We start from the raw sequence: 27,966 nt of genomic DNA, 5'->3' as shown, positions 1-27,966 counted from the left end.
ATTCTCCTGCCTCAGCCTCCTGAGTAGCTGGGATTACAGGTGCCCACCACTATGCCTAGCTCATTTTTTGAATTTTTAGTAGAGACGGGGTTTCACCATGCTGGCCAGGCTGGTCTCGAATTCCTGACCTCATGATTCGCCCGCCTTGGCCTCCCAAAGTGCTGGGATTACAGGCATGACTGACTACGCCCAGCCGGCCTGCATCTTCTTTAGGCCCTTCTTGTTGTGCTTCTTGGCAAAGCACATATTCCTCAGGAACTTGGGGTCCATCCCCTTAAGAGATTTGTATCTTTGTGATTGGGGTTTCTTGATGCCATTTCTGTGCAGTTTTCAGCCTGATTGTGTGAGGTGTGGTTCTTGGACTTGGCCATGTCTACAGCATAACCTGTGGCTCCCTTCCTTTGGGTTTTTAGAGAGATTGCCTTATAGCAAATACATAGTTGGATGTTGGCAGACTGTTGACCAGGGGGTCTTCTGATTCCCCACCTAGGCTGTTTGCAGAATGTTTCCTTGCTCATCTTCAGGTATATCTGTAAATAATCATAGCATCCTGTTATTTTGCTCGTAAGCACTTCGTATCCTTCATTCTTTAGGCACCGTGACCCCTGAGATGTTCAAGAAGATGTCCAACTCAGAGATCATCCAGCACCTAACAGAGCAGTTTAATGAGGTGGAAGAAGACGACCGGGATCCTCTTACTCCTCTTATTTCAAAACAATGCCTATTATCCCCTTCTTTTTGATTCTGTGAAATAGGGTAGCTTTTAGAAGGAGGAATTCAGTCTCTTGGGGGTAAAAGAGATCTGAATATGCCTCTCAAATTGGGGAGAATACCTGGAAATGAGGTATAACAGAGGTATTTTTACTAGACTGTTGGGTTTTGACATCCAAGCCTGTATGACTTCATGGACCTTGTGATAACTTTCCCATCCTTTTCATACATCCTTTTGTAGGACTCAGGGGACTATCCTCTGACAGCTCCAGGTCCATCCTGGAAGAAGTTCCAGGGCAGCTTCTGTGAGTTTGTGAGGACATTGGTCTGTCAGTGCCAGTACAGCCTCCTCTATGATGGCTTCCCTATGGACAACCTTATCTCCCTGCTCACTGGCCTCTCAGACTCACAAGTCCGCGCCTTCCGTCACACTAGCACCCTGGCTGGTGAGCATTCATTTTTACTCTGGACGTTCTCCCGGGGATTTATAGGACTTTCCTCTGTTCTCCGATTCAGGGTCTTATTTCCTACCTGCATCTTGGCTTTTCACTTCAAGGCCATGCCTCTTTTATCCTAAACTTCAATCCAGTTTCTCACTAGTGGAGTTTTAAGAAGGGGTAGATCACAGGAACAATTTCCAGGCTTAATATTTTTGTCAGAGCTCACCACTAGGGGTATGCTGATGGTTAGAGGAAGACCACAAGAGTTAGAGGGAAACAGTCCGCTCCAGGACAGGCAGTCTTAGGATTTTAGGGTCACCCTGCTCTGGCTTCTCATTTTTATTCTGTTTTTTCCTCCGACTCATCCTCTCTCCTCTGACCTAAATAATGATTTCTTTATCTCTTTTTCCTTACTCAAAGCCATGAAACTGATGACCTCCCTGGTAAGAGTTGCCCTCCAACTGAGTCTGCACCAAGATAACAATCAGCGTCAGTATGAGGCTGAAAGAAACAAGGGGCCAGGACAGAGGGCACCTGAGCGGCTGGAGAGCCTGTTGGAGAAACGCAAAGAGGTGAGGAGTGTTCCCTGCTTCTTCCTTCCCTTTTCCCAACTCACATCCACTTCTGCCACAGACAGGCCCTGGGCAGTCTTTCAAGATCATGAATAACAGAGTCTGGCAATAGTTTCATAGACCCATCCTATAAGGGGTCATTGCATGTTCATCTTGTTTCTGGGTTGTGGGCTTAATAAATAATGTGTAATTTAGAGTTCTCTCTAATTCCACTTTTGCTCAGTTTTTCTTTGTCAGCACTCGTTGTCAGAAGTGTTTAAGTGCTGTACCTGCCTGTCATGCAAGGAATTTTTGACCTACTTATCAAGTGTGCATGCAGTGTCCAAGTGATCGCAGGAGTACTAAAAGCCAACCATTGACAAGGGAGGCCAAATTTTCTTTTATTTTTTTTTTTTTGAGGCGGAGTCTTCACTCTGTCGCCCAGGCTGGAGTGCAGTGGCACCATCTCGGCTCACTGCAAGCTCCGCTCCCGGGTTCGTGCCATTCTCCTGCCTCAGCCTCCCGAGTAGCTGGGACTACAGGCGCCCGCCACCGTGCCCGGCTAATTTTTTTGTATTTTAGTAGAGACGGGGTTTCACCGTGTTAGCCAGGATGGTCTCGATCTCCTGATCTCGTGATCCGCCCGCCTCGGCCTCCCAAAGTGCAGGGATTACAGGCGTGAGCCACTGGCGCCCGGCCGGGAGGCCAAATTTTCAAGGAATGGAAAGAGCACAGGCCTTCCAGTGAACTCCTGGCTTTAAGTTCTTCCATTTAGTCACTAGCTCCATAGCCTTCAAGAAAAAAAGAAAACTTCAGTTTTCTTTTCATTAAAAAAAAAAGGGATAATCTCACCTTTTTGTGAAGAATAAATGAGATGATGAGTAAATTGCCTCAGCTGGCACATAGTAGATACTTGTTTTGTTTCCTTTTAAACTTAAGGATGACTACTGGAGGGCATAAGCCATAGCAAAATCTTTTACGCTGATGAAATCTTTAATCAACAGGATCTATCATAAGAGTAACACTACTGACGTTTTCACCTCACTCTCTGTTAGTGTCTTAAGACCCCTCCAGTGAGGTTGGCAGGACTCACCATGTCTGACCATATCATTTGGCTGTTTCTCCAGCCCTCACAAAAGATCTCTTCCATTCTAAATCACTAGAGAAGGAAACTTTCTACTTCCCTCATTCTCTTTTGTTATTTTTCATTGTCAGGTTGATCTTAAAAGCTTATGTGTATTAATCTGTCCTGGATTTCAGATTATGTACACTAGTGCAAATCTTCCTTTTTTTTTTCTTTTTTTTCTTTTTTTGGCTTCTCCGGGCTCTAGCTTAATCAATTATCATTATAATTCCCCCATTTTATCCTTAATTTCTTTCTCCCCACTCTTTTCTTCTCTCCACTTATAAATGTATGTAGGCTCTTGAATCTTTATTTCATTCTTCTCCTCTATGAGTTACTCTTTTTTCCATCCTTCCTTTTAGGATAGTATTTCGTTACTTTTTTTTTTTTTTTTTTGAGACGGAGTCTCGCTCTGTCCCCCAGGCTGGAGTGCAGTGGCACGATCTCGACTCACTGCAAGCTCCGCCTCCCGGGTTTACGCCATTCTCCTGCCTCAGCCTCCCGAGTAGCTAGGACTACAGGCGCCCGCCACCTCGCCCGGCTAATTTTTTGTATTTTTAGTAGAGATGGGGTTTCACCGTGGTCTCAATCTCCTGACCTTGTGATCCGCCCGCCTCAGCCTCCCAAAGTGCTGGGATTACAGGCGTGAGCCACCGCGCCCGGCAAATTTTTTTTTTTTTTTTTTTGAGACAGAGTCTCGCTCTGTCCCCCAGGCTGGAGTGCAGTGGCACGATCTCGACTCACTGCAAGCTCCGCCTCCCGGGTCTACGCCATTCTCCTGCCTCAGCCTCCCGAGTAGCTGGGACTACAGGCGCCCACCACCTCGCCCGGCTAGTTTTTTGTATTTTTTTGGTAGAGACGGGGTTTCACCGTGTTAGCCAGGCTGGTCTCGATCTCCTGACCACGTGATCCACCCGTCTCGGCCTCCTAAAGTGCTGGGATTACAGGCGTGAGCCACTGCGCCTGGCCGTTTCCTTACTTCTTTAATGTCCAACTAACTGAATCCTTTTTGCTACCTAGCTTATTTCCCCATTTTTCTTTGAAACTGTTCTTTCCGAACCAATGACTTCCTAATTCCTAAAGCCAGTAACCTTTTCTCAGTCTCCCTTTCCCAAATATTTTACATATTTGCTTCACCTATTTTTGCTATTTTACTGTAAAATATGGACATACAGGTACTTCAGCCCTAATGACTTAAGTATGTCCTGTCGAAAATGATACGTTGTTCTTACATAATTGAAGAGGTGGGGTTTGTTGTCTTAAAGAATGTTCCCTTTCTCCTTATAATTCTGTTTCTTTGGTATCTGTTCATGTGATCCAGGATTTTTCAACAATGGCACCATGGACGTTGAGGGGCTGTCCTGCCATGGTAGGATGTTTAGCAGCATCTCTGGCCTTTTATCTACTAGATAGATACCAGTAGTACCCTGCCCGCCCCCCACCAAGTTGTGGCAGCTAAAAAAATCTTTAGACACTGCTAAATCTCCCTTGGGGAACAAAATTAGCCCCAGTTGAGAACCACTGATCTAATCCCTTTCTTCTCATTTTTGCTCGTTCCACTTCTATTAAACGAACTGCACTTAACTAAGAATTTGTTTTCCAAATTGTTAGAAACATACGGGCATCATACCTCGAAGATCTTGCAGGTTCAATTCTAGACCACCACAATAAAGTCAATGTTGAAGTACAATGAGTCACACAATCAAAAAATTGAAATTTTTATTTCTCAGTGCATATGAAAGTTATGTTTACACTGTAGTCTGTTAAGTGTGCAAGACTATTGTCTAAAAAACAATGTATGTACCTTAATTTAAAAATATTTTATTGCTAAAAAGTGCTATTGGCAATCTGAACCTTTAGTGAGTTATATCTTTTTGTTGGTGGAAGGTCTTGCTTCCATGTTGATGGCTGCTGACTGATCAGGGTAGTGGTTGCTGAAGGTTAAGGTGGCTGTGGCAATTTCTTAAAATAAGACAACAGTGAAGTTTGCTGCATCTATTGACTCTTCCGTTTACAAAAGATTTCTCTGTAATATGAAATGCTGTCTGATGACATTTTACCCACAATAGAAATTCTTTCAAAACAAGAGTCAATTCTCTCAAGCCCTCATGCTACTTAATCAGCTAAGTTTAGGTAATAGTCTGAATCATTTGTTGTCATTTCAACAATGTTCACAACCTCTTCACCAGGAATAGATTCCGTTTCAGGAAACCGCTTTCCTTGTTCATTCATAAGAAGTAATTCCTTACTTGTTCAAGGTCATGAAATTGTAGCAATTCAGCCACATTTTTAGTCTCTACTTCCAGTTCTCTTGTTATTTCCACCGTATCTGTAGTTACTTCCTCTACTAAAGTCTTAAACCTCTCAAAGTCATCCATGAGGGTTAGAATCAACTTAACTCTTGTTAATGTTGATATTTTGACCTCCTCCCATGAACCACAAATGTTCTTAATGGCATTTAAAATGGTGAATCCCGGCCAGGCACAGTGGCTCACACCTGTAATCCCAGCACTCTGGGAGGCCAAGGCAGGTGAATCATATGAGGTCAGGAGTTTGAGACCAGCCTGGCCAACATGGAAAAACCCATCTCTACTAAAAATACCAAAATTAGCCAGGTGTGGTTGTGTGTGCTTGTAATCCCAGCTACTTGCGAAGCTGAGGCAGGAGAATTGCTTGAACCCAGGAAGCAGAGGTTGCAGTGTGCCAAGATCACACCACTGCACTCTAGCCTGCACTATGGAGCAAGACTCTGTCTCAATAAATAAATAAATAAATAAATAAATAAATAAATAAATAAATAAAGTAAAATAAAGTAAGATGGTGAATCCTTCCCAGACAGGGAGTTGGGTTGTTCTGGTTTTTGTTTTTTGTTTTGAAGACAGGGTCTTGCTCTTTTGTCTAGACCAGAATGCGCTGGTACAGTCACAGGTTACTGCAGCCTCAACCTGCTGTGCTCAAGTGATGTTCCTGCCTTATCCTTCCAAGTATCTGGAACTACAGATTGAATACTATACCTGGCTAGTTTTTGTTTTGTTTCTGTAGAGACAGGTTCTCACTATGTTGCCCAGGCTAGTCTTGAACTCCTGGGCTTAATCAGTCCTCCCACCTCAGCCTCCCAAAAAGTTGGGATTGTAGGCATGAGCCACTATGCCTAACCCCAGGAGGTTTTAAATGGACTTTGCCCAAATCATCAGAGGAATCACTGTGGCAGCTATAGCCTTATGAAATGTATTTCTGAAATAATAAGACTTGAAAGTTGAAATTACTCCTTGGTTCCATGGGCTGCAAAATGGATGTTCTGTTAGTAGGCATGAAAAAAGCAACATGGATCTCCTTGTATGTGTTCACCAGAGCTCTTGGGTGACCAGGTACATTGTGATTGAACAGTAATATTTTGAAAGGAATCTTTTTTTCTGAGCCATAGTTCTCACCCATGTGCTTAAAATATTCAGGAAACCATGCTGTAAACAGATGTGATATCAGTTAGGGTTTGTTGTTTCATTTATAGACATAGGGAGAGTAGATTTAGCATAATTCTTAAGGGCTATAGGATTTTTAAAATGGTAAATGAGTGTTGGCTTCAGCTTAAAGTCACCAACTGCATTAGCCCCTAACAAAGAGTCAGGCTGTCCTTTGAAGCTTTGAAGCCAGGCATTGACTTCTCCTCAATAGCTGTGGAAGTCCTAGATGGCATTTTCCAATATAAGGCAGTTTAGTCCACATTGAAAATCCATTGTTTAGTGTAACCACCTTCATCAATGATCTTAGCTAGATTTTCTTGATAACTTGTTGCTTCTCTATCAGTATTTGCTGCTTCACCTTGTACTTTTATGTTATGGAGAGGGCTTCTTTCCTTAAACTTCATGAACTAACTTCTAGCTTCAAACTTTACTTTTGTGGCTTCCTTAGTTTGCTCAGCCTTCATAGAATGGAATACAGCTAGGATATTAATCTGGATTGGGCTTTGGCTGAAGGGAATGTTGTGGCTGGTTTGATCTTCTGTTCCGACTACTAAAACTGTCTCTGGCCGGGCGCGGTGGCTCAACCCTGTAATCCCAGCACTTTGGGAGGCCGAGACGGGCGGATCACGAGGTCAGGAGATCGAGACCATCTTGGCTAACACGGTGAAACCCCGTCTCTACTAAAAAATACAAAAAAAAAAACTAGCCGGGCGAGGTGGCGGGCGCCTGTAGTCCCAGCTACTCGGGAGGCTGAGGCAGGAGAATGGCGTAAACCCAGGAGGCGGAGCTTGCAGTGAGCTGAGATCTGGCCACTGCACTCCAGCCTGGGCGACAGAGCGAGACTCCGTCTCAAAAAAAATAAATAAATAAAAAAAAATAAAACTGTCTCTGTATCAGCAATAAGACTGTTTAACTTTCTTACCCTTTGTGTGTTCACTGGAGTAGCGTTTTTAATTTCTTTCAAGAATTTTTCTTTTGCATTCACAACTTGACTGTTTGGTGCAAGAAGCCTAGCTATCAATTGGCCTGTCTTGGCATTCAACTAAGCTTCATCATTTCTTCTTTTTTTTTTTTTTTCTTTTTGAGACAGAGTCTGTCTTTGTTGCCCAGGCTGGAGTGCAATGGCTTGATCTCGGCTCACCGCAACCTCCGCCTCCCAGGTTCAAGCGATTCTCCTGCCTCAGCCTCCTAAATAGCTGGGATTATAGGCACCTGCCACCGTGCCTGGCTAATTTTCTATTTTTAGTAGAGACAGGGTTTCGCCATGTTGGGCAGGCTGGTCTTGAACCGACCTCAGGTGATTTGCCCACCTCAGCCACCTCACCATCCCACCCAAAGTGCTGGGATTATAGGTGTGAGCCACCGCGCCTGGCCTCTAAGCTTAATCATTTCTAGCTTTTGATTTAAAGTGAGAAACATGTGACTCTTCCTTTCTTTTGGACACTTAAGAGGGTTATTAATTGACCTAATTACAATGTTTTTGTGTCTCAAGGAATGAATAGGGAGACCTGAGGAGAGAGAGACAGGGAAACTCTTGTTGGTAGAGTATTAAGAACACAGACAACATTTGTTAAGTTTGCCATCTTATATGGGCACAGTTTGTGGTACCCCAAAACAGTTACAGTAGTAACCTCAGGCTGGGTGCGAGGGCCCATGCCTATAATCCCAGTACTTCGGGAGGCTGAGGTGGAAGGATTTCTTGAGCCTAGGAGTTCAAGACCAGCCTGGGCAAACATAGGGAGACCCTGTCTCTACAAAAAAAAATTTTTTTTAACTAGCTGGGTGTGGTGGCATGCATCTGAACTCCCAGCTACTCGGGAGGCCGAGGCAGGAGGATCTCTTTTTTTTTTTTTTTTTTTTTTTTGAGACGGAGTCTTGCTTTGTCGCCCAGGCTGGAGTGCAGTGGCCGGATCTCAGCTCACTGCAAGCTCCGCCTCCCGGGTTTACGCCATTCTCCTGCCTCAGCCTCCCGAGTAGCTGGGACTACAGGCACCCGCCACCTCGCCCGGCTAGTTTTTTGTATTTTTTGGTAGAGACGGGGTTTCACCGAGTTAGCTAGAATGGTCTCGATCTCCTGACCTCGTGATCCACCCGTCTCGGCCTCCCAAAGTGCTGGGATTACAGGCTTGAGCCACCGCGCCCGGCCTGGAGGATCTCTTGAGTCCAGGAGGTGGAGGCTGCCATGAGCCATGGTCACACCACTGTACTTCAGCCTGGGTGCCAGAGTGAGACCCTGTCTCATTTAAAAAAAAAAAAAAGTAACATTACAGGTTACTGATCACAGATAACCATAACAGGTACCATCATGAAAAAGTTTAAAATATTGTGAGAATTACCAAAAAGTGCCACAGGGACACAAAGTGAGGATATGCTATTAGACAAATGGTGCTGATAGGTATACCCAATGCAGGGTTGTCACACACCTTTAGTAAACAATGTTTGCAAAGCGCAATAAAGTGAGATATGCCTGTATAATACCAGCTAGGGCTTCTGAATAGTCAGAATAACCACATGCAGAGGGGATATTATTTTTACTAAACACAAACCTCTGAGGCATTAGTTGACTATACAGCTTCTTCTAGAATTAGAAGGTTTAAAAGAGAGCATAGGATTACGGGGGTTCACACTATCCTATGATAAACAGGAAGTAAGTGGAAATTGTACTTTTTTTGTAACTTCAGGGCCTTATGTTTGTTAAGGTAAGAGAGATTAATTCATTTCTCCCTGTCCTCCAGCTCCAAGAGCATCAAGAGGAGATTGAGGGGATGATGAATGCCCTCTTCAGGGGTGTCTTTGTTCATCGGTACAGGTGAGCTAATGGGATTCTCTTATTGAAGCAGCTGGCCTTTGGTTATGGAATCTGAGGAAGTGAACAAGGTTTTCCCCCTCCAACCCTTAGTTATTTGGTTAGTCCCAGAATTAATGCGGCTGGAGCAAAAACTCTTAACAACAAATGTTTCAAATTGGTGAAGTTTAGTTTATCACCACCTACAAAGGATCTTGTAAGTGCTTCTGGGAGAAAATAAGAAAGTAAAGCATTGCTGAGTATTTTCCTGCTCCAGTTTTGCCCCAGATCTGCCCCAACTCCTCATCTTTCTGGGGTTGGAGACTTGAGAATAAGAGCAGAGAACAGAAAGGCGGGACTTTTCTGAGGGATGCATACAGCCTGGTGAGCCTTCTCCTGGCCCAGCCTGCTGTCTCACTGTGCGAAGGGCAGGGGAGTTTTATATTGTTTGAAGACCTGATCAAGTTAAGTTAAAGAGTATCTGTAGGCTGGGTGTGGTGGCTCATGCCTGTAATCCCAGCACTTTGGGAGGCCAAGGCAGGCAGAACTCCTGAGGTCAGGAGTTCACAACCAGCCTGACCAACATGGAGAAACCCCATCTCTACTGAAAATACAAAATTAGCCAGATGTGATGGCGCATCCCTGTAATCCCAGCTATTTGGGAGACTGAGGCAGGAGAATCGCTTGAATCCGGGAGGTGGAGGTTGCGGTAAGCCGAGATCATGCCATTGTACTCTAGCCTGGGCAACAAGAGTGAAACTCCGTCTGTCTGTCTGTCTGTCTCTCTCTCTCTCTCTTTCTCTCTGTCTCTCTCTCTCTCTCTCTCTCTCTCTCTATATATATATATATATGGTATCTGTAGATGTGTCTCACTCTTACCTAGGTTTCACTTCTGCCTTTCCAGACCCTTTCAGCTGATTTAACCTTTTCTTAATGTGGAATTAAAACACACTCAGGGCCGGGCATGGTGGCTCACGCCTGTCATCCCAGCACTTTGGGAGGCCGAGGCAGGCGGATCACAAGGTCAGAAGATGGAGACCATGGTGAAACCCAGTCTCTACTAAAAATACAAAAAATTAGCCGGGCCTGGTGGCGGGCATCTGTAGTCCCAGCTACTCAGGAGTCTGAGGCAGGAGAATGGTATGAACCTGGGAGATGGAGCTTGCAGTGAGCCGAGATGGCGCCACTGCACTCCATCCTGGGCAACAGAGCGAGACTCCATCTCAGAAAGAAAAAAAAAACTCCCACACTTCGGCCAACAGCTGAATGAACCTTTTTTTTTTCTGGGACGGAGTCTCACTCTGTCGCACAGGCTGGAGTGCAGTGGTGTGATCTCGGCTCACCACAACCTCCACCCCCTGGGTTCAGGCGATTCTCCTGCCTTGGCCTCCCAAGTAGCTGGGACTACAGGCGCCACCCACCATGCTTGGCTAATTTTTGGCCACCATGCCCCGCCTGAATGAACTTTCAAAATTGGTTTTTAAAAGAGGTATGGAGGCTGGGTGCAGTGGCTCACACCTTTAACCCCAGCACTTTGGGAGGCCAAGACGGGCAGATCACTTGAGGTCAGGAGTTTGAGACCAGCCTGGCCAACATAGTGAAACCCCATCTCTACTAAAAATACAAAAAGGTAGCTGGGCTTGGTGGTGCACCTGTAATCCCAGCTACTCGGGAGGCGGAGGCAGGAGAATCACTTGAACCAGAGAGGTAGTGGTTGCAGTGAGCTGAGATTGTGCCTGGGCAACAGGTAGAGTGGAGAATTAGGCTTTACAAGCCTGGTGTTTAACTATTTTATGGTTTGGTAACAGAAAATATTTACTAACTGGTTACGGCACATTTTTGTAGTCCTAGCTACTTGAGAGGCCAAAGTGGGAAGATAACTTGAACCCAGGGGTTCCAGGCCAGCTTGGGCAACATAGCAAGAGACCCCATCCCTTAAAAAAAAAAGAAAAATTATTTACATGTATTTTGCTATATATATATATATATATAGTATTTACATGGGGAGGAAGAAATGAAAGGCATGGGGTGGATGGCATTTCAAGAAAATAAATTCTTCCATGAGAGGAAGTTATCTGGTAGGATGGAAAGTGAGTTTGAAGAGAGGGTGACTATAAGAGTCAACTTATCTGTCTGTGCCTAGGGATGTCCTTCCTGAGATCCGTGCTATCTGCATCGAGGAAATTGGGTGTTGGATGCAAAGCTACAGCACTTCTTTCCTCACCGACAGCTATTTAAAATATATTGGTTGGACTCTGCATGACAAGGTGGGATTCGAGTCACTTTCCTTTTCCGTTTCCCTCATCTTTTTCTTGTCCTAGGACACCTCACCTTTTCCTGGGCCTGCCACTGAGATATTTTACCTAGTGAGCAATGATTAACCCATCAAGGCACTGAACCTTGAAACTCCCTTAGCACTGGGGAGGGTAGGATAAGGTAGAGAGAGACATATACAGGAGATAAAATGACTCAAAACATGAGGTATGGGGAGAGAGACTTTCCCATGGAAGAGAGTTATTGATGGATGGTAATACAGGTGCTAAGGGGCAGCCAAAGTATCCTTCTCATGAGTACTGCTGTGATCCTTTTTTTTTTCAAGTAAGAAGACACCTGTTAATTGTTTCTGACATCTCAGAGTCCTCAGTATAGGAGACACCCAAGCTAGAATGAGGGATCGGAGAGGGGAGTCTGGAGGCTCAGTAGGGGTGAGTAGAGTATGGTTAGTCTTGTTTCCATTCTCTGGTTTTCCCTCCTCATCAGCACCGAGAAGTCCGCCTGAAGTGCCTGAAGGCCCTGAAAGGGCTGTATGGCAACCGGGACCTGACCGCACGTCTGGAGCTCTTCACCAGCCGCTTCAAGGTGAAATGTGTGGCGCTCATTGGCTTGGCTCTTTGTTGTGATTCCCGTTTCCCCACCTTGTATCTTTCTACTCCTCATGCTCTAAGATGTCTTGGCTATCCCAGCATCTTCCTCTGTGTAGGCAGTCTCTTTAGGAATTTCTGATTCTGAGAGAGCAGAATGTTTGGAATTTGCATAATGAGATATTGAGTGACTTTCTCCTTTCTGCAGGACCGGATGGTTTCCATGGTCATGGACAAAGAGTACGATGTGGCAGTAGAGGCCGTCAGATTACTGATACTTATCCTTAAGTGAGTCCTGGGAAGAGGGGAGGCCAGTGTCTCAGACCTTTGCCCCTTCCAGGGTCCTCTCCCTCCACCTGTCATAGCTGACTCTTCTGTCTGTGCAGGTTGACTGAGGTCATTCCTGAGTTGCAGTATCTCGAGTGGGAAATATTTCTGTCTTCTCTAACTCCCCCTACTCCTTTGTCTTCCACTCTCCATTTAGAAGTTCTTTGTGAGTTATGTACTCGTTGCTTTTGCCTCTTTTTGTTTCTAGCCTTCGTTGTGCCAGAAGACAGTGTCCCTATTCACACACTCTTTCTGCTTTTCTGTGGGCAGGAACATGGAAGGGGTGCTGACAGACGCAGACTGCGAGAGCATCTACCCCATTGTTTATGCCTCTAATCGAGGCCTGGCCTCTGCTGCAGGCGAATTTCTGTACTGGAAGTGAGTAGGGCCCCTTTTATGTTTCTTTAACACCACCCTCTCGGTTTCTCTCCCCCATCTGCTGCTGCCCTACCTAAGGCCTCCCCATCTCCATGGAAGTCTCTCTGGTGTCTCCTTTCCTCTCTCTGCCCCTTGGGGCTTTCCTTAGCTCTGCACCTCCTTTTCCTTTATCATCTCCTTGGGCCATCTCCTCCCTCTGTGGTCATCGTTACACCTCCTTGTTTCCTCCTGTGCTGAGCCCTTTCCTTGTGTCCTTTCCACCAGACTCTTCTACCCTGAGTGCGAGATAAGAACGATGGGTGGAAGAGAGCGACGCCAGAGCCCAGGCGCCCAGAGGACTTTCTTCCAGCTTCTGCTGTCCTTCTTTGTGGAGAGCGAGGTGACATACACAGAGATGAAGTCTGGCTGTTGTGCATAGGACCGACAAGTGGGCTGGGCTTGGTGGCTCACGCCTGTAAGCCCAGCGCTTTGAGAGGCTGAGGTGGCAGAATCCTTTAAGCCCAGGAGTGTGAGAGCAGCCTGGGCAACATAGTGAGACCCTGTCTCTACTGGGAAAAAAAAAAAAAAAAAAAGACAAATGGAGAAGGATGGGGGTGGACACTGTAGGAAGGAGAGCGATATTTAATCAGTGACCACTTCCTAGGATATTTTAATATGCCATCACTAACTCCCCATGCACCTCCTTCCTCAGCTCCACGACCACGCTGCTTACTTAGTAGACAGCCTGTGGGACTGTGCAGGGGCTCAGCTGAAGGACTGGGAGAGTCTGACAAGCCTGCTGCTGGAGAAGGACCAGAGTACGTGCCACATGGAGCCAGGGACAGGGACCTTCCACTTCCTAGGGTGAAACCAGGAGAGATTGCTTGCCTGACTTGTACAAGGCAGCAATGGTGGCATGGGGTGGGGGGAACTTGGAGTTAGAAGGTGGCTAATCTTTAATTCTGTGTTTTTGATCCTCTTGGCACTCCAGACCTGGGTGATGTGCAGGAGAGCACACTGATAGAAATCCTTGTATCCAGTGCCCGGCAAGCTTCAGAGGGGCACCCACCTGTGGGCCGGGTCACTGGGAGGAAGGTATGGCATGAGGGTGGAGTGGGTAGGTCAGTAATACTCAATCCTGACAGGCATTGTGCATCCTTACCCTTCAGGCCGGGGTTAGGGTGCTCCTTCTACCCTTTAAAGAATTTCATTTCCAGAAAAAAGGGCTGGGTGCAGTGGCTCATGCCTATAATCCCAGCACTTTGGGAGGCTGAGGAAGGTGGATCATGAGGTCAGGAGATCAAGACCATCCTGGCTAACATAGTGAAAACCCATCTCTACTAAAAATAAAACAAAAAAATTAGCCAGGCATGGTAGTGGGCACCTGTAGTCCCAGCTACTTCGGAGGCTGAGGCGGGAGAATGGCGTGAACCAGTGTTTCTTTACACCTCCCCCACCCCCAAGTGACTCTCATTCCAGGGCTTAACCTCTAAGGAACGCAAGACCCAAGCTGATGACAGGGTGAAGTTGACTGAGCACCTCATCCCCCTGCTGCCCCAGCTCCTGGCCAAGGTACCACTGCCCCTCCACTCAGCATCACACCATGAGAAAGAAGTGAAAGGAAATGGCCTCTATGGGGGTGGGAGTAGGAATTAGCAATGTGTCAACTCATAAGGAGGCCTCCCTGTCAATCATCACAGTTCTCAGCTGATGCAGAGAAGGTCACTCCCCTGCTCCGGCTTCTCAGCTCCTTTGACCTCCACATCTACTGCACTGGGCGCTTGGAGAAGGTAAGGAGATAGATTTCCTATACCTTGCTTCTTGCCTGCTGGGGCCAAAGGGTTCTATTGCCAGTATCTTTTTTTTCCCAAGAACCTGGGTTCCAGAAAAATCAGCAAGCCTTTTCTTAGGCATCTTATCCTTGATGTTTAATGTTTTTAACCCTGTTCCACTTCCCTCCAGAAGAGTGCCCTCCTCCCACCCCCACAGCACACCATCTTCTGCCTTTTCTTCTCAGCACCTGGAGCTGTTCCTGCAGCAACTCCAGGAGGTGGTGGTGAAGCATGCAGAGCCAGCGGTGCTCGAGGCTGGGGCCCATGCCCTCTACCTGCTCTGTAATCCGGAATTCACTTTCTTCAGCCGGGCCGACTTTGCCCGCAGCCAACTTGTGGATCTGCTGACTGACCGCTTCCAGCAGGAGCTTGAAGAGCTGCTGCAGGTAGGAGCTGGGACTGGACAATGGGACACCCCAAACAAGGGTGGGAGGGGCTGCAAGACAGGGGATGTGGACTGATGAGTTCTGGGGGAAATGCTATTGTGGATCTTCTTTCCTCCTCAGTCGTCCTTCCTAGATGAGGATGAGGTATATAATCTGGCAGCCACTCTGAAACGCCTCTCTGCCTTCTACAAGTGAGTGGCTTTCCTCCTCTTTCCCATCCCATTTTTACTGGTGTCTGTGGAGTTGGTTCCCTCTGTTCTTTTCCAGTATAACATTCCCCTTTCTTCCACAAAGCGCTCATGACCTGACTCGCTGGGAGCTCTATGAACCATGTTGTCAACTCCTGCAGAAGGCTGTGGACACAGGAGAGGTTCCTCACCAGGTGAGTGGACAGGCTAGAGATGGGTTGGGGGCTGGGGGGTTAGATTTTAAGGACCTATGTTCTAGGTGGCCACCAGGTACATCAAGTCTCAAGGTGTAGAATGGACAAAACGAGGAAGATCAGGTCGGGGGGTCACCTCTTACATTCCTCTCTTAGGAGGTAGACTCTACTTTCAGTGTCTTCTTGGATTTCCTGGAAGCCAAGGATAATATTGAGGGATTCTAGGAGACGTAGAGTAAATTAGGGAGTGGTGACATTTCTACTTCGTATAGAAGCCTCTGAAGAGTGTCCGTAATATCATTCATTTTCCACTGGAAAAGGAATTGGCTCTCCCCTTACTCATTTTCTCTCCTCTTCATTGGTGTGTGTCTGCCTATCTGTCTCTCCCTCTCCTGACCTCATTTTTCAAACACTTTGTTGTTACAGGTTGTCCTGCCAGCCTTGACTCTTGTCTATTTTTCCATTCTCTGGACACTAACCCACATTTCTAAATCAGATGCTTCCCAGGTGAGTGTGGGTCTTAGATGGGGGAGTGGGAACAGAGGTGTCTGTGTCTTCATTCTTCCCTTTCAAGCCACTGTGCCCACAGAAGCAGCTGTCGAGTTTGAGGGACAGAATGGTGGCCTTCTGTGAACTCTGCCAGAGTTGTCTCTCAGATGTGGATACTGAGATCCAGGAGCAGGTGAGCACTGACTCAAGTGGGAGCAACAAGGCGAGTATCCCTGCCCGCATCCCCCATTCCAAGGAGAAATTGACAAGTGTCATTTCTACCTTGGGAAACGTTCTGTCCTTTTAAACATCCTTTCTTTTCCCCCTACAGGCTTTTGTCTTATTAAGTGATCTACTTCTCATCTTTAGCCCTCAGATGATTGTCGGGGGCCGTGATTTCCTTAGGCCACTTGTCTTTTTTCCTGAAGCTACTCTCCAGTCTGAGCTAGCCAGCTTCCTCATGGACCATGTCTTCATCCAGCTGGGAGACCTGGGCAGTGGTGCAGTGACTCTATACCTGGGGCTCACTAAGGGCTGGGACTTGGGTGTGGCTCAGGAGTATAGGGCAGGAAGCCTAAGTCTGTGATTCCCTTCTGCCTTCCATGTGAGCCAGGTGATTCCCAGGAGGATCATTTACAGATAGAGCGGCTACACCAGCGGCGCCGCCTCCTGGCCGGGTTCTGCAAGTTGTTGCTTTATGGGGTGCTGGAGATGGACGCAGCCTCAGATGTTTTCAAACACTACAACAAGGTACAGCAAGGCCCTACAGAAATAAAAGAGAAGGGAGCAAGTTGAGCACAGCTATGACTTCAAACATGATAGCACTACAGGTGGGGGATATCCAATGGTATCAAGCTTAAAGGAGAAGTAGAAGGGAAAGGCACTGGGAGTTCAGAATAAGAGGACAAAGAAAAGAGACTTAATAGTAAGTAGTTATGGAGAAAAAGCTGTGAAGAAATTCAGTGGAGGGGAAATAGCTTATTCTTCCTGTCAAGAAATATTTATTTTTCTCTGACCCCCGTCTATGGAATGGGGTAACATAAGAAGGAAAAAAGAATAAAAGAGGGATCAATCCTCAGAGGATACCTAGATATGTGCCCCAGTTTCCTCAACCCACCAGTATTGATTTATGCTTATTGAGCACCTGCTGTGTACCAAGCACCATTCCAGGAACTAAGGCCACAACAGTGAACAAAACACACAAGTTACTATTTGGTGGAGCTTCCGTTGTAGTTGGGGAGAGACAAATAGTGAAGGTGTCAGTGCTGTGTGAGAGGGCACTGTCAGGCTTACTTCTCTTCTCCAAGAATTGGGCTTGGGCCAGTGTTTGTTTCTTTTTTATTTATTTATTTATTTATTTTTGAGACGGAATCTAGCTCTGTCACCAGGCTAGAGTGCAATGGCAGTATCTCGGCTCACTGTAACCTCCACCTCCCGGGGTTCAAGCAATTCTCCTGCCCCAGCCTCCCAAGTAGCTGGGATTACAGGCACGTGCTATCATGCCCAGCTAGTTTTTATAGTTTTACAGGCACGTGCTGTCATGCCCAGCTAATTTTTGTAGTTTTAGTAAAGACAGGGTTTCACCATGTTGGCCAGGGTGGTCTCGATCTCCTGACCTTGTGATCCGCTCACCTCGGCCTCCTAAAGTGCTGGAATTATAGGCATGAGCCACCGCGCCCAGCCTGTTTCATTATTTGTTTACCAAAAGTCTGATTTATTTTAGGCTTTGCACCTGTTGATTAGAGATGAAGTCTAGCCTGAATTATTTTATGCTTCAGTTCGTGTTTCCTACCTAAGGCAGTTTGGGAGGGAGACATGATTAGTGATGTGAAGGAAGAAACAAAATGGTCTTTTCCACTGGTCAGACATTACCTTCCCCACTCTTTCCCCTCAGTTCTACAATGACTATGGTGACATTATCAAGGAAGCATTAACTAGAGCAAGGCAGATTGACCGAAGTCATTGTTCCCGAATCCTGCTGCTGAGCCTCAAGCAGGTGCGCCCTTCTGCCTTGAGGGCATGCCCTCTCTGTTGTCCCCAAGTCTCTGTCTACCCTCAGCCACTTAGAATGTAAGATCCTTCAGAGCAGTAACTTTTCTTGTTTTGACTCTTAACTTTACGTGATAGGTTCCTTCATTCAAATACTTGGGAAGTTTTTTTTTTTTTTAACTGACTGGGCAACCCCATCAAAAGTAACTTATCAGAACGTTGGAATGCCAACAAGGAAGTGATAGGGAATTCCTAATTATTTTTCAGTCTGTTCTCTTTCAGCCTCCTTCAGTTACTATAGACATTTTTATTTAATGTTACAGAGTAGAGGTGATGGGCGTTGTCTGCTGCAGGGGTTAGTATCAGGGGAGTTCCTTAGAAGGAAAGAAAGAGTAAAAGTAGTAAATGGTGTCCCAAGGCCTTTGGAATTTCTGAGTAGAGAAGAGAATGCTGGACTTCTCTGTTTCCGCCATGTTCTTCCCTTTCCCACATGCACCATGTCTCCTGGACACAGCTGTACACAGAACTGCTGCAGGACCATGGGCCCCAGGGCCTGAATGAGCTTCCTGCCTTCATCGAGATGAGGGACCTAGCCCGGAGGTTTGCCTTGAGTTTTGGACCCCAGCAGCTGCAGAACCGTGACCTTGTGGTCATGCTACACAAGTAGGAAGTATTGGTTGGAGGCCGTGTTCATGGAGGGCTGGGAACAAGGTCTTGGAGGGAGGGTATGTGTGTCAAGGAATAGCAGTCAGGTTAGTGGTGGGTATGCCTTTGGAGACAGGCTGGGGACAGAGGGAGGGTGTACTGGCACAGGATATCTCAGCCCTGGGAGGGAAGTGGGAAGAGACTTTCTTCCTAAAAGAATTCTGCCCAACCAAGGGAAGGCATCAAGTTCTCCTTGTCTGAGCTTCCTCCAGCTGGCTCCTCTGATCAGCCTCCAAACCTGGCATTCCTGGAGCTCCTTTCAGAGTTTTCCCCCCGACTCATCCATCAGGACAAACAGCTTTTGTAAGTTGGTGGGTGGATAGAGATGTGGATTAGGGAAGGGCCTGCTGAGGACCCAGTAGCCCCTTCAGCCTTTTGGTTCCACCTCTTTCTTAGACTGTCCTACCTAGAAAAGTGCCTGCAGCAAGTCTCTCAGGCACCTGGCCGTCCCTGGGGCCCAGTCACCACCTACTGCCACTCCCTCAGCCCTGTGGAGAACACAGCAGAGACCAGCCCTCAGGTCCTCCCCAGCTCCAAAAGGAGGCGTGTTGAAGGTAGGGTGCTGTGTGTGGGTATGGGGGTGCCCAGCATGGATAAGTGCAGGTGGTTTTTGGCTGCCTTCAAACTTATTTTGTCAAATATTTCATTGAGCATCTACTGTCATTCAGGGTATTAATTTCTTTCAAGGTTTAGTCAGCTGAAAACCTGCATCAAAAATCAAATAGAGGGCCAGGCGTGGTGGCTCATGCCTGTAATCCCAATACTTTGGGAGGTCGAGGCGGGCGGATCATGAGGTCAGGCGTTCGAGACCAGCCTGCCCAAGATGGTGAAACCCTGTCTCTACTAAAAATACAAAAATTAGCCGGGCGTGGTGGCACGCACCTGTAATCCCAGCTACTCGAGAGGCTGAGGCAGGAGAACTGCTTGAACCTGGGAGGTGGAGGTTGCAGTGAGCTGAGATTGTGCCGCTGCACCCCAGCCTAGGCGACAGAGCGAGACTCTATCTCAAAAAATAATAATAATAATAATAATATAATGAAATAGAAAACCGATGATAAAACCAAATATTGAACTAAGAAATCTATACATTCAGAGTACCTCTCCTCAACGTCTTGTATCCCATTATTTTCCAAACTTTAGACACTTTTACACAACCTTCATTTTTTTTTCCCTTCAGATCACCTGTTGTCTTATAAGTTGCCTAAGGTTTGTTTTGTTTTGTTTTGTTTTGTTTTGAGACAGAGTCTTGCTCTGTTGCCCAGGTTGGAGTGCAGTGGCGGCATGATCTCGGGTCACTGCAAGCTCCACCTCCCAGGTTCATACCATTCTCCTGCCTCAGCCTCCTGAGTAGCTGGGACTACGGGTGCCTGCCACCATGCCTGGCTAATTTTTTTTGTATTTTTAGTAGAGACGGGTTTTCACCATGTTAGCCAGGATGGTCTTGATCTCCTGACCTCGTGATCTGCCTGCCTCAGTCTCCCAAAGTGCTGGGATTACAGGCGTGAGCCACTGTGCCCGGCTGCCTAAGGTTTTTTCTTTGCTTTTTAAAAAACAGCTGCATATTAAGTAACATTGTAGCAATCATTTCATATGCAAGTATGTGTTTTCTGGTGTACATTTTTAAATGGGATTTTATGTGACAGCTTTATTGAGATACAATTTACATATCATAAAAATCACCCCCCCCTTTTTTTTTTGAGACGGAGTCTTGCTCTGTCACCCAGGCTGGAGTGCAGAGGCGTGATCTTGACTCACTGTAACCTCCGCCTCCCAGGTTCAAGCGATTATCCTGCCTCAGCCTCCTGAGTAGCTGGGACTACAGGCTCCCACCACCACGCCCGGCCAATTTTTGTATTTCTAGTAGAGACAGGGTTTCACCATGTTGGCCTGGCTGGCCTCAAACTCCTGACCTTGTGATCTGCCCGCCTCAGCCTCCCAAAGTGCTCCCAAAGTGCTGGGGAGTCACCGCACCCAGCCAAAAATCACACTTTTAAAGTGTATGCTTAGCATATTCACTGAATTGTACAACCATCACCTCTATCTAATTTTAGAACATTTTCATCATTCCAAAAGAAACCACATACCCATTCGCAGTCTCTGCCCATCTTCCCAGCCTTAGGTTAGTATCACTAATATAATTCCTATCTCTTGATTTGCCTATTCTGGACCTTTCATATAAATTGAATCATATAATATGTGGCCTTTTATGTCCAGCTTCTTTCACTTAGCACAGTGTTTTCAAGGTTCATCCATACTTTGACATATATAAGTATCTCATACCTTTTTATGGCCAAAACGATATGCCATTGTGTGGATATGCCACATTCTACTTACCCACTTGTCAGTTGATTGACATTTGGGCTGTTTTATGCATAATGCTGCTAAACATGCATGTACAAACTTTTGGGTAGATGCATCTTTTCAGTTTTCTTGAGATATACCTGGGAGTGGAATTGCTGGGTCATATGGCAATTCTATATTTAAGTTTTTGAGGAGCTACCACACTGTTTTCCAAAGTACCTACACCATTTTACAATCCTACCAGCAATGTATGGGGGCCCTGGTTTCTCCATGTTGTCACTGGTACTTATTATTTTTTATTTTATCCATCTCCTAGTAACTGTAAGGTGTGGTATCTCATTGTGGTTTAAATTTTCATTTCCCTAATGACCAGTGGTATTGAGCATCTTTTCATGTGCTTATTGACAATTTGTTTATCTTCTTTGGAGAAATGTCTGTTGTGATCGTTTACTATTTTAAAATAGGTTTGTCTTTTTATTGTTGAGTTTTAAGTATTCTTTATATATTCTAGACACGAGATTTCTTATGATATGCAAACATTTTCTCCCATTTTTTGGGTTGTCTTTTCATGTTATTGGTGGTATCCTTTGAAACACAAAAATTCTTGAATTTGGTGAAATCTAACTTACTTTTTCCTTTTGTTGCTTGTGCTTTTGATGCCCTATCTTGAGAAATTGTTGGCTAATTCAGGGTCACAAAGATTTACTCCTGTGTTTTTTTCTAAGAGTTACAGTTTTAGCTCTTGATTTAGATGTGTGATCCAGTTTGAGTTAATTTTTGTGTATGGTGTGAGATGGGGTGTGATTTCTTTTTGCTGTCTTCTGTGTACCACATAAAATTATATCTTATACCACCAGGAAACTCTGCTTTAATCAATTAACTAATACATATTTGTTAAGGACCTACTATATGCAAGATACTATGTTTAGTGTTTTAGGGGCCATGAAGAATCCTCCAGCAGCTTATCATCTAATAGGAAAAGGGGAAATTTTAATTATGGAAAACCCAAATTACGAGCAATTGCCAATAAATAACTGCCTGAAGGCTTGTACAAATGAATGCTGTAGAATTCAGAGAATGACGAAGGCTTTACCAAGAAGATGGAAATGCTGGAGCTTAAAAAATAAGTAATATTTGTGTAAGCTGAACAGAGGAAGGAAGAGCATCATGGGCTGGCAGAATAGCACAAGCAAAGCATAGAACGCTGTGTGCTGGGCGAAGCATGGAGGTACATAGATCGCTCTGCCTAAAACGTAGGGTTTATGAAGGCAAGATAAAACTGAAGAGATTGTTTTTATTCATTCAATAGATACTGAGCACCATGTGCTGGGAATACAGCAGTGAACAAAAAAGCCAAAAATCTCTTTCTTTAGAGGGTGTTAGATAGTAGTAAATGCTATGGCAAAAAACAGGGAGGAGTATGAGGAATCCTGGTGGGTTGGGGATTGCAGTCTTACAAAGACTGATCAAGGGAAGACTCAAGAACACAAATGTTGGGCAAAACGCCTAAAAATAAGTTAAAAGATACACTCAGGCACATTAAAATTTTAACAGGTTTATTTGAGCATTCAGCAATTTATCAATCAGGCAGTGACAGACCGCAAGCAGTTCAGGGTGCCACCACTGAGGAAACCAGAGGGGACACTTACAAGGTGTCTGTGGGAGCAAGACAAAGAAAATATTTAATTGGTTACAGTGGAAAGTTCATATTTAGAGGTTAACTGACCATAAATCTCTTTTTAGAGGTTAGTCAGTAGTTTCGGACTGGTTAAGCTTAAGTTTCCTTCTCCTAGGTTACACACAACACTTTCACTCTGAGTTGAGTTTCAGTTTGCTGACTTAGGAACCCAAAGTGCAGGAGACGTTTCAGCCTATTGGCCTCCCAGCGAATTTTTTTCACATGTGAGGGAGGCTGCTTAGTGTGTATCAGAATAGCATAGCAAAGGAAGCAGCCAGTCCTGAGGCCATGAGGGGATGGGGGGAATGTTCCTGGAATGTTCAAGGAACAGCAGAGAAGACCATTATGGCCAGAATGCAGATGGTAGGATATGAGACCAAATAGGGTGCAGGATCCCAGAGCATCTAAGGCAGAGACTGACTTTTACTCTGAGTGCAGTAGGAAACCATTGGAGGATTTTGAGCAGAGGAACGATAGAATCAACCTCTGTTTTTAAAGGATCCTACTGGCTGCTGTGTTGAAAACAACAGGAGATGGGGGAAGGCTTGAAGCAGGGAGACCAGCAGGGAGGCTGTGGCTGTTGTAGGAATCCAGCCCAAGATTCAAGATAAGAGAGCTTCTTAGGCCAGGGGCAATGGTGGAGGTGCCGAAAAATGGCCAGATTCTGGGTGCATTTTCAAGGTATCTCTAGTAGGCTTTTCTGACAAACTGGATGTGGGATATAAAACAAAAAGAGGAATTGAGAATAGCTCCAAGTTTTGGCCTGACAGAAGGATGGAGTTGACAGTACCTGAGATGGGGAAGGCAGAGAGTGAAGATAGCTGTCGGGGAAAGTGGGGCACTGGTGTTGGCCACGGGATTACAGGCGGAGATGTTGAACAAACCGTGGGGGCTGTTAAGATGGAGTTCAGGGGAGAGCTGAAGGCTTGAGATCCCTTTGGGATGTGGCAGAGTGTAGGTGATATTTAAGGATGTGAACCTCAGTGGCTGGGTAATCTAGTGAAGATGGGGAAGCCAGTGAAGATGGAGAAGAGGAGAGACTCAAGGGCCCAGCCCTCGGGTATCACACCACTAATAGCTCGGGGAGATCAGGAGGACACACCTGGGGCCCCAGGGTTTCCTCTCTGGGCATACAAGCCCAGGGGTATGGCTCTTCCCTGTTTTCTGTAGCCCTCTGCTTAAACCCATAGCAGCTCACTTTGGGATTATTGTTTTCAGTGGATGAACATAGCCATGGAGAAGGAGGGTAACGGGAGTGTGACTGTTTACAGTTAACAGACTTAATATCAATTTGATTGATGCTTTAAAATAGTATTGCCTGGGTTTTCTCAGGCAGTGAGAATCTTTGGATTCTTTTTCCTCCTCTACCTTCTCCGATCTCTGTAGGAGCTAAGTCCCCCTTCATATCATATCAATTATACTGGCATTGTAATCACTTCATTTTTTTCTAGCTTTTAGAAAATCCTGTCTCCCATTTTCCACTTCTTTCCTGGCCCTCATGAGTCCACTCTAGCCTCTGGTACCAAAACTCTATTGTCATGTTAAGCTTTTTCTGACCTCAGAAATCTTGGATAGGATCTCAAATGTCTTCATTGGCTAACTCAGACCTCTCAATCTTAGAGACTCCAACCCTCCCTCATATTTGTGTTCACCTGTTCACCTGTTACAGTTTATCTGTGAAATGTATATTTATATATCTTTCCATCTTGTTTTCTAAGCTGTGTAGCAGGTTTTCCTTGGACAAGGCCTAACTACAATTCTCTAAGCCTTACTTTTTGGTACATAAGGCTATGTATTTAGTACATAGGGCTATGCCCATTTGAGGGCAACAGAATGAGGCTGTATAGGTCTTCCATTCTCTTCTTGATTGGCTTTCCCTTACTAAATCCCGGGCAGGTCTTGGAAAGAGAGCACACCTGTTGCAGGCCCTGGGCTGTGGCTAATGTGTGCATCTGCTTGGCAGGGCCTGCCAAGCATGACAGAGAGGACGTCTCCTCGTCCCAGGAAGAAAGTCTGAAGCTGAACAGCATCCCGCCCACGCCCACCCTCACCTCCACCGCCGTGAAGAGCAGGCAGCCCCTGTGGGGGCTGGAAGAGATGGAAGAAGAAGATGGCTCAGAGTTGGATTTTGCCCAGGGGTGAGGCCATGGAGGGAATCTGGGTGTCTGAGTTCCCAGTTTGGTGTCTGGCTACCTCCATCTTGCTGTTTCTGTTTTGTGGTTCCCTGCTGTAGCAGTCCCTCATTGTTGGGTTCTTCTCTATCCTTCTCCATTTTTTAGCTTTAAAATGCATCTCTCCCAACACTGAGTTTTTCTCCCCATTAACACCAGCTGCCTTACATCCTCCTCTTCTTACTCTTGATTTTTATCCCATCATTGATCCTGCTTCATTCCCAGCAGTCAGCCCCTCGCAGGCACCCAGAGGTCAAGGTTCTTGGGTCCACAGTATTTCCAGACTCCACGCAACCCTTCAGGTCCTGATCTGGGCAACCAGCTGATGCGGTGAGCTTTTCTCATCATCTCCTGTCTTCACTTCAGATCTGTTGCCCACTGTAAGGGGATTCCTGTATCACCCATTGCCTCTCTGTGGGTGCTTTTTGGGCTTGTTTTAGCCACAGAGCACTTCCTGTCAGCACAATCTGGAAACCTACTATGTTGTACTTACTTCCCCCACCCCGGCTGTCTGAGAAACTCTCAGGGGTCCTCAAAGAACAGTTTGAAAAGCCTGACTCTTTGCCCCTACATCAGACTCAGCCTTATGGAAGAGGATGAGGAAGAAGAGTTAGAGATTCAGGATGAGTCAAGTGAAGAACGGCAGGATACAGACATGGTGAGCGGACCACCCTGCCCTTCTCTCTCAAGAACTAGGGGCTGATGTGCCAAAGAGAAGCCAGGGTACTTCCCCTCTCCCGACTCGGTGATCCCTGGTCTCTGAAAGCTGAATGAATCTAGAGTAAAGGAGGACAGGTTATACATTGGTTTGGACTTGCTTAGACTCTACTTTTAGTAAAGAATAAGGAAAAGAAATTACAAATACCGAAGAAGGTTGGAATAGCACTCTTGCTCCCAATCCCTAAGTAAATGTTGTTGCCTCTAAACCTCCTAGGAATTGGAAGTCCTAATGCTGGAGGTGGGAGGTCATTCAGTCCAGGTGGCAGCCCCCTTCAGTGTGTCTCCTCCCAACACATTACCCCCTGTCCTCCCTCTCCCTACTAGAGGGCTTCCCCTCCCTGTCCCTTCCCTCACTCCCCTTCTAACCTAGCCTGTTTCCCCAGGAGGAAATGCTGCTGGTGTAGTGGGAAAAGCCTGGCATTTGGAGTGAGGTGACCTGAGTGCTAGTCCTCAACTCCATGTCAAGTTAGCACTTTACCCCTTCTCAGCCTGCATTTTCTCATCTTTATTTTTGAATTATTTTTATTTTTTGAGGTAGAGTCTCTCTCTGTCGCCTAGCCTGGAGTGCAGTGGCACAATCTCGGCTCACTGCTACCTCTGCCTCCTGGGCTCAAGCGGTTCTCCTGCCTCAGACTCCCAAGTAGCTGGGATTACAGGCGTGTGCCATCATGCCTGGTTAATTTTTTTTTGTATTTTTAGTAGAGGTGGGGTTTCGCCATGTTGGCCAGGCTATTCTCGAACACCTGACCTCGAGCGGATCCACTTGCCTCAGCCTCCTTTAGTGCTGGATTACAGGTGTGAGTCACTGCGTGCAGCCCATTTTCTTATCTTTAAAACAGAACTGTTAGCCTATAGTTCCAGCAACTCAGGAGGTGGAGACAGGAGGATCAATAGTCCAGGAGTTGGAGTCCAGCCTGGGTAACAGTAAACTCCTGTCTCTTAAAAAAAAAAAAAAAATCAACAATTCAAAAATAAATAAAATGGACCTTTTACATAAAATATAAGGTAAAACCACTTTATACATGGAAAAGGGCTATGTCTGAGTTCAGGCTACTGTAACGGAATTCCATAGACTGGTATCTTACAGCAGAAATTCATTTCTCACGGTTCTGGAGGCTGAAGTCCAAGGGTTGGGTTCTGGTGAGGGCCTTTTTCCAGCCTGCAGACTGCTGGCTTCTAGTTGTGTCCTCACCTGGAGGAGAAACAGCAAGCTAACTCTCTGACCTGGGCTTAGAAGGGCATTCATCCATCCATGAGGGCTGCACCCCTATGACCCAATCATCTCCCAAAGGCCCCACTTCCAAACAGCATCACACTGGGGGAAGGATTTCAACGTGCGTGTTTGGGGGGACACAGATATTCAGTCCATTACAGGCTCTGTATCTTCTGTTATTCTTCTGTTCTGTTCTCTTCTCTGCAGGGAGGGAAAAAGAACAGAATAGAACAGAACAGGGGAGTCTTGTGCTCAGAAGGAGAAACCCAAACAATGATACCTTCAAACCAGAGACTAGAGAGCAAGGCCTCTGTTAAAATATTATTTCCTAACATCTCAGGAAAAATCCATTTTCTGGTTTCCAAACCAAAGGCATTGAAGGGGCTCAGTCAGCAGGCCAAGAAGCTCTCTGCAGTCAGGCCTGATCCTCGTGTCCACACTAACATCCCTACCAGGAGGTGCCATAGGGGCCTGCTGTGCCCATATTTGTTCTTATGAGGCTGGGAAAGGAACTGGTTTTTTTGTTTGCGAAGTGATAGGAGTGTGGAAAGGCCTTTTTGACTTTTAACCTCATTCTCTCTAGCAAGCAAGTAGCTACTCTTCCCCCAGTGAGCGTGGGCTGGACCTCTTAGATTCTACGGAGCTGGATGTTGAGGTGAGTGTCCCCAGAGCAGGAGGAGTTATGTGTCCTTGGGAAATGCTGGCAGGCAACCCATGTACTCATCAAATTGACAGAAAGGCCACAGCCTGGGGGTGGCCCTCTGAGCTGTCTCTGGGGCTTTTATGGTAACCCAGGGAAGGACGGTCTGCCTATTGGCCTGTTGCTGTGTCCTTTGTATTCCTTTCATCTTTCTCATTATAGGATTTCTGACATGACTGGGCCCCTCCCCAGCTCCACTTCCTACCTCAAGGATGTGACCATTTGGAAAAGGCAAAGAGAAAAGGAGGAAAATGAAGCATTCCCCCAGGCTTCAGCCCTGGGCTCTGAGGGGAAGGAGTTGGGCATTGTTTTTCTAACCTAACCTTTCCCTCTGGTGATGTTGGGGTAGAGGAGCTGAGAGACCCTGTCCTCCCTAATGCTGTGACCTAAGTCCCCCTGCCTTTTTCCTGTTCTGTTTGGAGTGGAGAGGGGCAGCGCCTCTCTGTGTGTAATGGAAAGAGCCCATAGTTTCCTGGATTTTTGGAACATCTTTCTCAGCCTATTTTTTGTCCTAATGATTCGCTCAATAAACATGTTTGAATCCACACGTTCCCAAGGTGTGGCTTGAGGTCATTAAACTGATGGAGGTCAGGTTCTTCGTCTGCCTTGTCCCATGGCCCAGTGTATAGGTGTCCCCACACCCCGCAGGTGCTTTGTCTACAGGCTCTCCAGGAAGTATTGCTTAGTAACTGAGAGGCGGGGTGAGGCAGTGGAGACAGGGAGGGATTGACTGCCTGTGAGTAGTTTATCTAGTGGCCACAGCCTCTGCAGCAGTGAAAGTTGT

At 46.2% G+C, this 27,966-nt stretch overlaps 1 protein-coding gene across 7 annotated transcripts in view; it reads left to right on the top strand.

The window, feature by feature from the left end:
* Positions 1-27,966, top strand: part of STAG3 (STAG3 cohesin complex component) — a 45,510-nt gene that overhangs the window by 11,159 nt on the left and 6,385 nt on the right. For 3 of the 7 annotated variants that reach the window (XM_073012746.1, XM_073012745.1, XM_073012748.1), the window contains 28 exons: positions 594-670; positions 953-1,157; positions 1,572-1,723; positions 9,022-9,095; positions 11,215-11,338; positions 11,832-11,930; positions 12,141-12,220; positions 12,530-12,637; positions 12,902-13,016; positions 13,329-13,434; positions 13,608-13,711; positions 14,096-14,188; positions 14,317-14,406; positions 14,634-14,834; positions 14,955-15,025; positions 15,129-15,216; positions 15,643-15,723; positions 15,806-15,898; positions 16,037-16,205; positions 16,319-16,455; positions 17,600-17,701; positions 18,209-18,357; positions 18,574-18,702; positions 18,796-18,953; positions 24,342-24,516; positions 24,775-24,879; positions 25,126-25,207; positions 27,066-27,137. In XM_073012746.1, the coding sequence (XP_072868847.1) occupies positions 594-670; positions 953-1,157; positions 1,572-1,723; positions 9,022-9,095; positions 11,215-11,338; positions 11,832-11,930; positions 12,141-12,220; positions 12,530-12,637; positions 12,902-13,016; positions 13,329-13,434; positions 13,608-13,711; positions 14,096-14,188; positions 14,317-14,406; positions 14,634-14,834; positions 14,955-15,025; positions 15,129-15,216; positions 15,643-15,723; positions 15,806-15,898; positions 16,037-16,205; positions 16,319-16,455; positions 17,600-17,701; positions 18,209-18,357; positions 18,574-18,702; positions 18,796-18,953; positions 24,342-24,516; positions 24,775-24,879; positions 25,126-25,207; positions 27,066-27,137 (3,239 nt within the window). Of the gene's footprint in view, positions 1-593; positions 671-952; positions 1,158-1,571; positions 1,724-9,021; positions 9,096-11,214; positions 11,339-11,831; positions 11,931-12,140; positions 12,221-12,529; positions 12,638-12,901; positions 13,017-13,328; positions 13,435-13,607; positions 13,712-14,095; positions 14,189-14,316; positions 14,407-14,633; positions 14,835-14,954; positions 15,026-15,128; positions 15,217-15,642; positions 15,724-15,805; positions 15,899-16,036; positions 16,206-16,318; positions 16,456-17,599; positions 17,702-18,208; positions 18,358-18,573; positions 18,703-18,795; positions 18,954-24,341; positions 24,517-24,774; positions 24,880-25,125; positions 25,208-27,065; positions 27,138-27,344; positions 27,734-27,966 lie in introns of those variants that run through there. The other 4 variants (XM_037990385.2, XM_008018577.3, XM_008018578.3 and 1 more) reach the window with 3 other exon arrangements.

Source organism: Chlorocebus sabaeus, chromosome 28, assembly GCF_047675955.1.
Source record: "Chlorocebus sabaeus isolate Y175 chromosome 28, mChlSab1.0.hap1, whole genome shotgun sequence".
In the NCBI taxonomy this organism is placed as follows: Eukaryota; Metazoa; Chordata; class Mammalia; order Primates; family Cercopithecidae; genus Chlorocebus; species Chlorocebus sabaeus.
The sequence above is the reverse complement of the archived record's forward strand: the minus strand, read 5'-3'. Positions and strand labels throughout refer to the sequence as shown.